Genomic DNA, 13,421 nt, shown 5'->3' with positions numbered 1-13,421 from the left:
ACATTCTATATTTCTGGGATGTGTGTGTGTATATGAGAAACCTGCTTCATTTTAAATTCAGGACTAATGACTTCAGTCCTTCTTTTGCTGGAAACAGCAAGGTTCCGGATTTTAAAAAGGAAAAACATATTATCAGCTTTTGATGATTTGATGGCTGGTGGCTTTTGCAAAGGAAGATCTTTTCTCTTGACCCATTTAGACATCAATCAGCAAAACTCAAGAATACGTTGTAAACAACCTAATTTATCAGCAGCAAGAAATGATGGACAGAGAAATAGATAAGCAAACATTTATTGGTTGAATGGGAATTCAAACTAGAATTCCAAGGCCTCTCCTTATAGCTAAGCTGCTACAAGGATTGATGTATATTTGATTCCCACTCTCCTTCCAAGATTTTAATGGAAATTATACTAAGTTCCTGATCCAAGTGGGGCAAGTATCTTCAGAGGCCTTTTTGATGACCAGGATAGTAGAAGATGATTGGCATTGCAATTCAAACCAGGATACAGTTTGGTCATTTTAAATTCTGGATCTAATTATTCTAGGACCTCTCCTCCCCTTTAGATTTTAATATGTATTACTCATCCTGTTGCATCCCTGGACCCTTCTACTCACTCTTTTGAAAGAAGAAATGTTATGGAGTCAGGATGTTCTTTTAGTGAGGTCCTGTCTGGCTATCACAAGAATTAGCTCATAAGCTACCTCAACCAAAGCAAGAACCAACACCTACTTTCACGTATCACACAATAAACCTTGGTTTTGTTTAACTGTGATTTATCAAACAAGCCATAGTAGTCTTCAGGCTGCTGTGGAAGACACAGACTTGGGGAATGCCTAAGGAGAAGTTCTCAGTCCATTTTCTACATGAATGAAAGCTTCCTTGGAATGATTCAGATGTCCCCTCTTGTCTTCCTGGCTATTCACATCCAGTGCAACCATTTATCATCATCTGAACTATCTGATCAGGGACTTGGATATAATGCAATTAGGATTATCATTTTAAAGGCCTTTAGATGAAATTTAAAGCCAGCCTTGCAGTAATTTGGCTGTCAAGGAATTGATTTTGATCCTTAGCACTCTCTCATCTTCAATAGAGTACTGCTCTAACCAGGTTAATTTCTGTTAAGCACATTAGTCAGGTGCTTCTTGCTCCCCTATCAAACGATTATATGTCTCTGGGCTTTGAACAATTATAACTAGGGTTGCCACTAGATGGGAGCAAAGACTTGGAGGTTTCTGTATCTCTCTACTGTTATCTAGTGGGGATCTAGTTTTTTGCATCCCCAGCCAGATAGCCCTAATCTTTGCACTATTGCACCAACCACACAGCATGAAACCCAACTACTGTAATCAAAATTAAAAGTCAGGGCATCTTTTACAAAGATATTGACCCAGCAAATACCAACAACTGTATTCCTATTCAGAATATTGCTGCCTTCTCAAAGTTTGAAAATACTATATGTTTTATTTTCCTTTTCCTTTTGTCTTTTAATCCAGTAGGTCCTAGATGAAGAGTCAAAGCCTGGGTTCACTGCATTATGCTAGGCATGGTTCTGTTTAACCCAAATGTATTGGTCAAGTCACAATGGCAGGGTTTACACATACAACATAGCTAAGACAAAATTCAAAACACAATCCTAAGGCGGTATTTCTCAACCTCAGCAACTTTAAGATACATGGACTTCAACTCCCAGAATTCTCCAGCCAGCATGCTGGGAGTTGAGGTCCACACATCTTAATGCTGCTGAGGTTGAGAAACATTGTCCTAAGGAATAGGAGGGATTTGGAATCAAGGATGCTGGGGGGGTTGGAAGCTATGACCACACAATTTTTTTACATGTGAGTACAAGACACATTAAAAAGGCCACCTTCAGTTGTAATCAAGGCCACCATCTTGACTCTTTGGACTCCTTCCCCTGCAGCTGCCCCTGAATGGGATCAGATTTAAGGCAAATGAATGTAACCCCTTACTTGGACATGAAATGGCCTGGTTTGGGTCTTCAAAACCCAAAACGTTGTAGGAATCTAGGAATTGTCATCCCACCATATCTGAAAGGCCCTGGCATGAGGAAGTTAGCCAAAGTTCAGATTCAGTGAGGTTAGCATGTAGACAAATGCAGCTCCTACATTTGTAAATGGCTTGTTTGAGCATACAATGCCCCTACAGCTAAAAGTTTGTTGTTTTTTAATCCTTAATTTACTCTCATTGTAATCATTCCCCCACTCTTTCTATTGATGGTTATAATTAGGCTGCTCCCATTTTGTCAGACTCATTGTCACAGATCACAGCTGGTGATAGGTGGAGCCAAAGATTCCCAGTAGGCAGAGCTAGGGTTCTCCCTGCAAACTGTCTTAAAGTACTTAAGCCAGTGTTTCTCAACCTCAGCAAGGTTAAGATGTGTGGACTTCAACTCCCAGAATTCATGCTGGCTGGAGAATTCTGGGAGTTGAAGTCCACACATCTTAACCTCGCTGAGGTTGAGAAACACTGGCTTAAGCAATGCATTAGACCACTGTTTCTCAACCTTGGGAACTTTAAGATGTGTGGACTTCAACTCCCAGAATTCCCCAGGCAGCAGGGAATTCTGGGAATTGAAGTCCACACATCTTGAAGCTCCCAAGGTTGAGAAACACTGCATTAGACAACAACTAATGTATTTTACCTTGGGCACATAAGGAAGCCAGGGGCTGATCCAGAATGAATGACTGAGGGATGTATTTAAATAATTAAGTTAATGAACAGTGGCTGATAGCAATCAGTAGAGGGCAGTGTTCCACAATCTATAGTACTTTATTCTCTCATACAAAGAAATTTTGCTTAGGGACAATTTCTCCTTCATGAAAAAGCTACAAATTAGACAGAAATTGCCTGGCCTGGTTGGAAAGATAATTTCCAGGCCATCTCTGGATCCTCAGGGATGAAAACCTTTAATGTGTGAATGTTAATGTGGCAAGTTCAGTTCAAGCTATTAAGTTTGTTTCTTAATAGCTTCAAAGCAGTGAAAGAACTGGCCTGTGTTGTGCTATTTCACCTCATTTTTTAAAATATTTTTCAGAGTAAAGACAATCTGAAGGCAGTGTTGGTCTAAATAACAATGTAGGTGAGGAATACCCCACTATCATTTAACAACTTCCTTTTTTATTATTGTATTTGGTAATGTGATCTCAAAGTAATTTCTTAAGGTAATTTTTATCTAGAAGAAATGACAGAATTGAAAATTGAAAGACTGAAATTTTATAAACATTCACATTGATGCATGAGTGTACAGTTCCTTTCTTAATACCCAAATAATCTGTGAAACATCAGGGGGAGTGAAAGATATTTATTACTCTCACCCAGCTCATTGCAACCTCTGCATTCAAGAAATGACCAATCACTTAGTTCAGCAGCCCCTTCAGCTTGAAAGTAACCAATTTCCCCAGCATTTCTGCTCCAAGATGCTTTACCTTGGATTTGTAAAAGTGATGTAGAGGAAGAGAAAAAGAGAATTTGTGTGTGTATTTCAGAGAGAGAGAGAGAAATTATGGTAAATGTTTATTTCATTATTTCTCCAGGTGAATATTTAGAACTATACTGCCATCATATGACCAATATAGCTTGGTGCAAAGACAAGATGGATTTATATGGATATTAAAATGTGAATAGAATATGCCAGGTTTTTGTCAAGAAATCTGAATGAGATACAGCAGGTTCATTCTGCAGTTTTGAAAGGTACTATTTTGATTTCCTCTACTAGAACAATGGGCACACTTGTGTTGACAGGACTGAAAATAAAACGATGCCTTGGAAAATAAGGAGGTATTGTAATAACTGCAGTTCAAGTAATATGATGTTTTCTGGCTTTTACCGTTCAGTTCTTAATCTAGTAGAATATTTATCTGAAGAGAAACACTTTTGACTTCTGTAATGAGAATTAAATATATTGGTTAACCTTCTGAAAGAAACAATAAGTGGGTGGGAGGCAGAAGATGGATATATACATTCAACTAAACCATGGTTTGTTTCCCAACATGAGCCACCTTGAGCTCCTGGAGGAAAGCGAGCTATAAATCTCATATATGCTGGCTGGGGAATTCTGGGAGTTGAAGTCCACCCATCTTAAAGTTGCTGAGATTGAGGAACGCGGCTCTAGGTCATCTCACCTCTTCCTTCACTATTCCTCTTTTAGCACTATATTCCATGTATCTGTTGAAACAATAATATATAAACACTTATGTAACAATAAAGGTGCTAATCTTGAACGCATAACAGCAGGTTTTGTGGTTTCTATTTCACTGGACTGCAGTACCGATAACCTGTATGCTTTTTTAAAGCTTTTTTTCTAACCTATTAAAGGAAGTGTTTCTCAACCTCCGCAAGTTTAAGATGGATGGACGGGCCTCAACTCCCAGAATTCCCCAGCTGGCTGCAGAATTCTGGGAGTTGAGGTCCATCCATCTTAAACTTGCAGAGGTTGAGAAACACTACACTAAAGAAATAAAGCAAATAAAGGAAGCGAGGCTTCTGTCTCTTTTGCCAACCCTGGCTTTAGCGCGCAGAGGAAACCTGCAGAACTTGTTCCCAAGAGACAAATGTTACCTCAACCTCGTCCGTTTTCCGACGTTCCCTCCTTCACTTTTTCTTTCTGGGCTGCAATTCCCGGCCTGGTCTCATAAACGCTGTAGCTCAATTTCACCTCAGTGGTAGCCGCGCGTGCACGCATCTCTATGGTTCCTTCGAACGTAGAGCCTCCGGCTGGAATGTCGACGATCTTTTCCTCCCGGGACGGAGGTCTCTTTTCATTCGCGTCCTCCATGACATCACTAGGCGGAAGCGGAAGCGAGAAACAGGAAGTGCTCGGTGTTTACCAAGACGAGGAGAAGATGGAAACGATTGTGGGTGACGGAGCCTCGCGGGCTGGGACGGTGAGAAATGAGCGTTGATAGAAAAGGGGTGGAAGCACGTTTTAGGGCAACCTGCCCCGACTCGCTGGCCCTCGGACATACCGGGCTGCAACCGAAAGCTGCAGCGCAGCACAGCCCGAGGCGCCGTGTTGGGGAAGATTGTTTGTATTCTGGGGAGCAAGACATTTGGTTTGGCCGGAGTTGCTGTTCTGAATCGGTGACAGGAATGGGGAACCTGGACTGAACTACAACTCCCAGCATCCCCAGCTAGAGGCCATGCGGCCAGGCTGAGCGAGCTGCAATTCGGCAATGCTTAGAAGACCACAATCTTTGTAGAAGAGACCAGTCAAAGCAGATGATGGGGAAGAGTTAGTGGTGAACGGCGGGGAGGGGGGTGAGAGAGAGAATCTCATCCTTTTTTTTGCTTTGCTTACTAGTGTGAGAGTTTAATACGAGAGGGATGGAAAATATAGGTAGATCCTGGAACTGTTAGCTTAGAATAGAGTTTTCCACAAATTACCATGTCAGTTACATTTCCTTTGTATGAGAAATCCCTTTTACGTGGAGCCTCTCCCCTCCTCCCCTTGCATGTTGAGATGTTTTGCCCATTGATGATTATGTGTCATCAAGCTGTTTTTGACTCCTAGCAACTCCATATATATGTTTTCCCCGTGATGATCTATCCCTAACCTGTTCTTTCAAGTCTCCCAACGGTGCGCTCATCACCACGGTAACTGAGTCCATCCACCTTGCTGCTGGTCATCCTCTTCCTCTTTCCTTCCCATGTTATTGTTAACATTATTATTATATATTACATTATATATACATATTATTATCATGGTACTGCTCATGTTGAGAGTGATTTACAACAATAGTTGGTTTTTCTTGGGTTTCATAAACCACTCCATCATCCTTGATCCCTTTATTTGAATTGTCTGCCTATTGTGTTGGGGAGAGGAAACTTAGTGTAGGTTTTTACCACCAAAGTACCTTTTCTCCTGGTACTGTATTGTTAAAGCTCAAGACAATAATTATAACTCGAAAACCTCTGCCTTGAGTCTTTTGATCTCTTGGACAATACAGATGATACCAGATCCTGAGTGACAAAGATAGACAAATTTTGATTATGGTTTTAGACTAGTACAAATAGGACAATGACAGCAGCAAAAACAATAAAAACAGTGGATCCCATATGTCCACCAGGTCAGATCCCCAAAGTGCAAGGCTCCTATGTCCAACCCTGAGCTAAAATACAAGAAGCAATAGAAAACATCCTTAACTGGGTGGGCTCTGTCAAAGTTAAAAGGGAATGAGGCTAAAATCAATACAGTAACATAAGAAAGGAGCAAGCATAAAATCAATGTATTTACCTAGTGCTGCATTCAGTATGTCATCCTGAGTGTGAAACTGCTTTTTATACTATGGTATACTGTAAAGCCATTCATCTCAACACCAGATTTTATTCTTTTTTAATACATGTGGGTGAAATTCTAGATGGTTTCTGACACTTCAGACAGTCCGCTGACAGCAGAAGAGGTTGCTGCCCAAAAGAGAGAAGAACGGCTTAGAAAATTCCGAGAGCTTCATTTGAAAAGGGTACGGTCTCTTTGTGACATTTGGATTCAGATCCCAAAACAGTAAACCTGATAGGGTTGTACCTTTATTAGACCAAAGGGTATTATAACACAGTGCACAAGTACGGAGCAACAATTCAGCAAGAGAGGAAATGGCTTGAAGAGGGGAAGAAGGAAAAAAGTTGGTAGTTGTTCAGGATATAATGTTTGCAATTGTTTTTATTTTATTTTAATTCTGTTTGCCGTCCAGAGTCACTTGTTGAGATGGGCAGCTGTATAAATTGGATAAATAAATAATAATATAAATATATCTCTACTTAGCACAGTCTTAGTTAATACTAGGAGTAGGATTCAGCCATGGAAATTGATCTTATTAGATGCTGAATTACTATCGCTATGTAACAGCACCTTTTCAGGATTGCTGGAAGTGGAAAGAATAGGAAACAAGAGCTGACTACTTATTCTTGGAAGTACATGGTCAATATCTTGAGCATGTCTCCATGGTTAGGGGAAACTTGAGTTCCTTGGCAGATGGAAATCACTAGCCATAAATGAATGTTTTTATGTTACCAAGGCTGAGAAGCGATGTTATTGTACTAGGTTAAAATACTTGACAATAATGGCCAGAACAAATAATATAATGTGGTAACAATCCCACCAGCAGGCAAATTAATCAGCCTCTGCTGCTGGATCTGTTTTTCAATTTTTAATTGCATTGCTATGAGTGTTTAGTATTCACTGGCAGGGTATTATTATTGGTGAAGTTTGTTGCTTCGTTAATTTTATTGCTGCTTATCCCTGACTTGTTTCTGTTTATTATTTATCGATTGCTGATAAATGGGAGATGTCGTTATCTCTTGTTTATTTTTAAAAGCATGAAGCCCGCAAGTTAAATCATCAGGAAGTTGTGGAGGAGGATAAAAGGTTGAAGTTACCAGCCAACTGGGAAGCAAAAAAGGCTCGGTTAGAATGGGAACTGAAAGTGGAAGAAAAGAAAAAGGTAAAACAAGCAAATAATCTGACATGTTCTTTTAAGCCAATTAGAAAACTACATCTCCAAGGTCCGTTCCAAGGTCCACAGCTAAACAAGTCCCTATTTTTAATGCTTTTTCACTGGTTTAATATTAAAAAAATAGCACTGACAGATACAATATTTCTTCTTGCACCATTATTTGAAAGTATTGGCATCTAAATATGATCCTTTTACATTCTGCTTTAGTGTGTGCAGAACATGTGATGTCCATTAATAATCCTCAAAATAATTCTATAAAATATGGATATTTTATTTTCATGTTTTAAATGAAAAGCTGATGTAGCTTGTCAAAGACTAGAATTCCATTATTATTCCAAAAGTGAGATTTCATAACCCTTCATTATTCTTAAACAAGAGGAAAACCACAGCATAAATGGTATTTTTTAAAAAAAATTCTATTATAACATTAGCATGCATCTGTGATTTCAAGAAAACTGTTGTTCTTTAGTGTCATATGCTTGCATAAGCCTACCCAATGAAAATATGATTTAGGGGATGTCATAATTCATTCCTTTTGACAGGGTCTTCTAGGAAGATGTCAAAAGAGGTTGGGATGATTATGGATATTAAAAAAAGAAATCAACAGATCACATATAATTCAGCTGAAGATTAATTATAAGGAAATATAAAATATAAAACCTTAGTTTTAAAAAAGGTCACTGAAGAACATTGAGGATCTATGTTTTAAATTATTAAAATCAGTTTACTATATGCTAGGAATGTATGGTGAAAGGGGAAGATTATGAGAGAGTGAAGCTGCTAGAAATTAGTGCAGAAGATGCAGAACGCTTTGAGAGGAAGAAGAAGAAGAAAAATCCTGATCTTGGATTTTCAGGTAGGGGGAAATCATCCTTACAGTTTTCAAATAGATGTTGAATAAAATGAAAAGTTATTACAAGCAGTGGCCTATATCAGGGGTTCTTGCTGTAGGACTTGACCCTGTGGGTCGTAAGCAATTTGGAAGGGGATCACAAAACATTTTCAGAATTGATCATGGTTGCCCAGCCAAAGTGGGAGCATTGCCAGACCTCTTTCCTGCTTGTCTTGGGCAAGTCCAAAGTGGAGCAAACGCCAGAGCCATCTGTCAGTCATAGCAGTTTTATTTATTATCTGTTATTTTTCATCTTTGTCCGTGAAAAGGGAGTTACACAAACCCATTTACCATTGTGGAGGGAATCACGATATTGCTGAAGTTGAGAACTCCTGCCCTGTATGGTAAACTTTTCCTGTTCACCAGCTAATTTCTTTGTTCTATAGACTACGCTGCTGCTCAATTACGCCAATATCAGCGGCTGACCAAGCAAATTAAACCTGATCTGGAGAAGTATGAAAAGTTAAGAGAAGAAAGGCAAGTAATTTTGTCTCACAGTATTTTTTTTTTATTGTTATGTAGCACAAAGATCTGGAAAAATCTTGGCAAATGAGGTCATTCCCATACACAAGGGCATATGAATCGGAATAATTATTTTGCAGAGATGGTATGAAAATAGAGGGGTAATATTCCTTCTACCTGCTTCAATTTTAAAGAGAATGAGAGAAGTGGAGAAGATTGCAGGGATGGAATTAGAATACAGACTATTAATCAGTGCCACCATAATGGGTCAGACTGATTTTTTTTTGGCCCCAGATTCCTGAGCTAGAGAAATTAACAAAAACATTACTGACAATGTTAAAATTTATTTCCTCTTCTCCCTCCCTCAGTGGTGAAGATTTCTTTCCAACTTCAAATAGTTTACTTCATGGAACTCATGTGCCCTCCAGAGAAGGAGTTGATAAAATGGTTTCAGATGTTGAAAAACAGTAAGTGCCATATTCATAAAAAACCACGTTTAAATTTATTAAACGTCTTCTAGATGCACCTCCTATCATAGACCTCCTGCTGCATCATTTGAGGACTTTGTACTTACAAAGAACAAAGGATCCATCTCATTTTCTTTCCTATTTATTTTTTAAACAATATAATTATCAGGCTTTTGGTGGCAAGGTTTTAAATTGCTTTGTCCTTTTTTAATTTAAATTAAACTGAAAATGTTCTAAGAAATTATATTAATTATAGAACCTAAAGGCAGAGATTGATTGTTTTGGAGTGGATTAATCAAATTGAGTTTTTTATTCCTTTGACCCCATTAGCTGAATATGCAAGAAAATGTTTTTTTCCACTACTGTCTCAAGTGAAAGAGAACACCCAGTACCTCATTAAAGTCTGAATTCAAGATGTAGCTACGTGAGCATAGGCTGAGCATTTCAATTTCTCTTTCAGAATTCAAAAACGTGAAAAATACAGCCGGAGACGCTCTTACAATGATGATGCAGATATTGACTACATTAATGAGCGGAATGCCAAGTTCAATAAAAAGGCAGAGAGATTCTACGGGAAATACACTGCAGAAATTAAACAGAATTTGGAAAGAGGAACAGCAGTGTAGACTGAAAAGTTCAGGAGTCTGGCTTCTCTAAGACCTTTATGTGTAAAATATGCTTTGCAAAGAGAAAGTTAAAACATGTTCTAATACTAGAATGAAACTTGTCCAAGAATATTACTACTCTATCAAAGAAGAGTATGTTAGAAAACAGTAACAATTATGTAATTGTAGAAAACCAAACTATTTGAAGTTATGGTTGGTGAGCCCGTTATTTCATGAAGATGAGAATCTTAAATCACAAATTCCGATGTTTCTTTTAATGTTCCTGAATTTTATTTGAAAGCCATCGCCTTTGTGTTAGTTGATATGTTAATTTTCGTGGTTTGATTAAACTAGGAGCCATAGTGTATAAAACTGTTTTTAAAATGCTCTTGGTATTTTCTGCCTGCTTAAGTGAGCATCTGGTTTACAACAGAGTTAGTGGAGACCCCCAAAAAGTAATGGAATACAAGCAGATATGCAAAACAGGTCCAAGTGGTCTTGACTTTTGTACACCAAGAAAAGCTGTCTTAGAAAGCTCTCTAAAAGTTAGATATTATTTATCTTTAGAAATGTGTGTGATATTGTTCATAGAGGTAGTCCTTGACTCGCGCCCACTTGTTCAGGGATCTCGTACTCCATAGCACCCCTCCCATTCACCCATGTTTCCCAGCGCCCACCTGCTGCCCTTGTCAGCCTACCTGCACTCCCCAGCGCCTGCCCATGGCACCCCCCCCCGTGATCCTTATCTGGGACTCCCACCTCTTCCCACTTAACGACCCATACAATCCTGGGGTTACAGCAGCAACGGGGACTGCCATCACCAAGCGATGCAGTCATGTGATGTCACACTTTATGACTGCATCGCTTAGCAATGGCAGTTCCAGTCCCAGTTGCCGTCATAACCCGAGGACTACCTGTACAGTGAAAGAGGTTTAATCAAAGGATACCACAATGGGGACAACTTTATTATTCTGTTACATCAAAGTCAGGTGTACCCAAATAGAGTCAACTGTGACTGGGCGTAGTGGTGGTGATGAGATAGCCTACTTAGCTTAGCTACAGCCATGATGTTTTCCCAGATTCTTGCCTGTTCAGCTAGTTTAACTGTTCAACTAGTTTAGCTGAACTAATTGGGGTGAGAAAGAGGGCTAGGAGAGACCCTTGTAGCTTAGAGTTATGAAGAGGTTATAGATAATAGAATACGTGGGACTGAAATGGGAGGAAACGGTTATGATTCCCTGTGCAGCTGGAATTTGAAAACAGATCCTACGTTTGTTCACTGATTCTGCCTATTATTGAGCAAGATAACTAGAAACCAAGGATGTGTAAGAAAGAGATAAGCTGAGATCAAGCTAATTATAAGTGCTTTGTAAGCAGATTCCTATTAAATGTTAAGGTGAGGAGAACAGTATATTTAACTTGGCTGTGATGAATGACCTAATACGTTACTACTTTTTTAGTTTTGTGTCTTTGTAAGAACCCACCCTGTATTTTGTAAGGACTGTATAAAAGCAACTCACCTAAAAGGGGGGGGGGGGGCTGCACCTGCTTTGGAGTTTATTCCCAAGCGTCCTTTCTCTGTACAGAATAAAGCTTTTATAAGATCTCTACATCTAGTGTGACCTAATAGGGCGGGGCACACCAGGCTATGAACCCCCAGTGTTCCTGGGACAACAGTGGGGTGAGTGTGAGAGTTCTTTGCTTTCCAAGGACTGGATACACCACAGTGTAGCAGATAACTGTACACAATGCTTTATTATGGCACACACATTCCCCAACAATAGGCTGTTGCTCTGGATTAACTCCATCCTCCTAGGCCTTGCCAGTCGATGCAGCCACGTAAAATCTTTAATGCTTAGTCCTTAAAACAAAAGTCTCCAAGTCTGTAGAGTGGCCTACAACCTTTGCCCTCCTTCCAAAAGTTCTTCCACTTGTTGGAATTAAGTGCTGCCTCAGTGTGGTTGTTTGCTTTGGTTGCTGCCAAGCTCCAAGCTCTGCTCTTAAGCAGCGTTGCTTTTGAGCACTCCAGCTGAGCTACCAAGCTAAGCTCCAGGTAGGAATCCCACCAGGATATGCTGCTTGTGGTCCTGGCAGTTGACCAATAGCGCTCTTGCCTGTCTGTAATAGTTATAAATTTCCAGATGTTGCCTCCTGCTTCCTCATCTGCTTGCTGTTTTCTTATCTCCTTTTCTCCTACACATCCGCATGCACTCTTTGTCTTAGCATTTGCTTTTGTAAGCTAAGGGCCTTGGTGGGGTGAGGCTGCCTCTGGATGTCAGCACGTTCCTGAACACGCCAGCTCTATTTGCCAGACAGCTGTGATGCTGGTGTGGATGTTTGTGAGCCAACTGAGTGGGGGAAGGAATGAATGAGCACATCTCATTTCTGGGGCTGTAAACTTTTATAGCCTTTTAGGAACACATGAACTGAGCCTTGGAGAACTGTGGGTGGGAAGCGTTTCTGCCTGGCTGCAGCTGCTTTTCCCAAGCACGACAGACAGCAATCCCAGGTTCATTTCCTCACAATGAGGGCAAATGAACTGCTTTTAGATCTTCAATGGGTGGTTCCCAAGTTTGAGAGTTAATAATTAACTTTTCTTTGATGAGAAATCTTCGTTACAATCTTTTGCTATACACCAGATTTGAGTGTTCTGAACATGTCTAACCGACTGTCATTTGTGTGTGGTAACCTATTACTATAATGCATTTAATATGGGGCTGCCTTTAGAATTGGTTCCAAAACTGAAGGTGGTACAGAATGGGCTTGATTGACGCCATTTGAAGCACTGTTGAAGTGGTAGTGCCAGCTTGTCTTTAAAGAGTTTGAGGCTAGATTCTGAAACCTATTTTCTTCCACATTGGCTTCTGACTTGTGTTCTGTCAATAGAATCTTACATCTCAGGCAACAGAAAGCCTAACTCTGCTCTGAGGCAAGTGAAAATAATTCAGTCCTGGGTAAGAGTTATGGAAGAATTTTACAGGCTCCTGAAGGTAGATGAACTCAATTTTTTGAAGACTTCTACTTTAATGAAGCCTCCAAACATAAAGGAAGAGTCTGAACACACTGCCTATGGATAGAAATGTTAATTCTCCTTTCATTATATGGCCAGGATAAATTATGAAAACTTGGGGAAATCATGAAGTTGTGCTCAGTATGGTTGAAGATAGCTGATGCCATCTATAAAATATCACAGTTGCTCAGAAGGCATCAGTTCTTACCTGTGAGTGTATGAAGAGAGGTTTCTACTTATGTAATGTGCACTGGAGTGGTAAAAATCTTTAACGCTTAAACCTCTTTTCAGTAGGTTTCTTATCCTTTCTCTGCATTAAAGAATATATGCATACTGCTTAATTCTCTTAAATATAGCATCTCCAATAAAGTAACCAAGAAGTGATCTCTGGTTGATCACAAACCCACTCAAGTAAAGACAGCATTTTTAATTAAGTATTGTGGGACTTCCTTAACTCTAAAGGTTGCACCATTCTAGAATACCTTAAATTCATTTGCTAGATTTGTGGTTGCTCA

At 39.6% G+C, this 13,421-nt stretch overlaps 1 protein-coding gene across 1 annotated transcript; it reads left to right on the top strand.

The window, feature by feature from the left end:
* Window positions 1-4,804: 4,804 nt before the first annotated feature.
* Window positions 4,805-11,502, top strand: SYF2 (SYF2 pre-mRNA splicing factor). The gene is made up of 7 exons (XM_007423368.3): window positions 4,805-4,905; window positions 6,379-6,480; window positions 7,333-7,458; window positions 8,209-8,326; window positions 8,749-8,839; window positions 9,193-9,291; window positions 9,752-11,502. The coding sequence occupies exons 1-7, from the start codon at window positions 4,864-4,866 to the stop codon at window positions 9,915-9,917; spliced, it is 744 nt and encodes a 247-aa protein (XP_007423430.1). The 5' UTR covers window positions 4,805-4,863; the 3' UTR covers window positions 9,918-11,502.
* The last annotated feature ends 1,919 nt before the right edge of the window (window positions 11,503-13,421 follow it).

Source organism: Python bivittatus, unplaced genomic scaffold (genome assembly GCF_059951505.1).
Source record: "Python bivittatus isolate LINGU-HERP-01145 unplaced genomic scaffold, Pbiv_v1 ctg000250_np1212, whole genome shotgun sequence".
NCBI lineage: Eukaryota > Metazoa > Chordata > Lepidosauria > Squamata > Pythonidae > Python > Python bivittatus.
The sequence above is the reverse complement of the archived record's forward strand: the minus strand, read 5'-3'. Positions and strand labels throughout refer to the sequence as shown.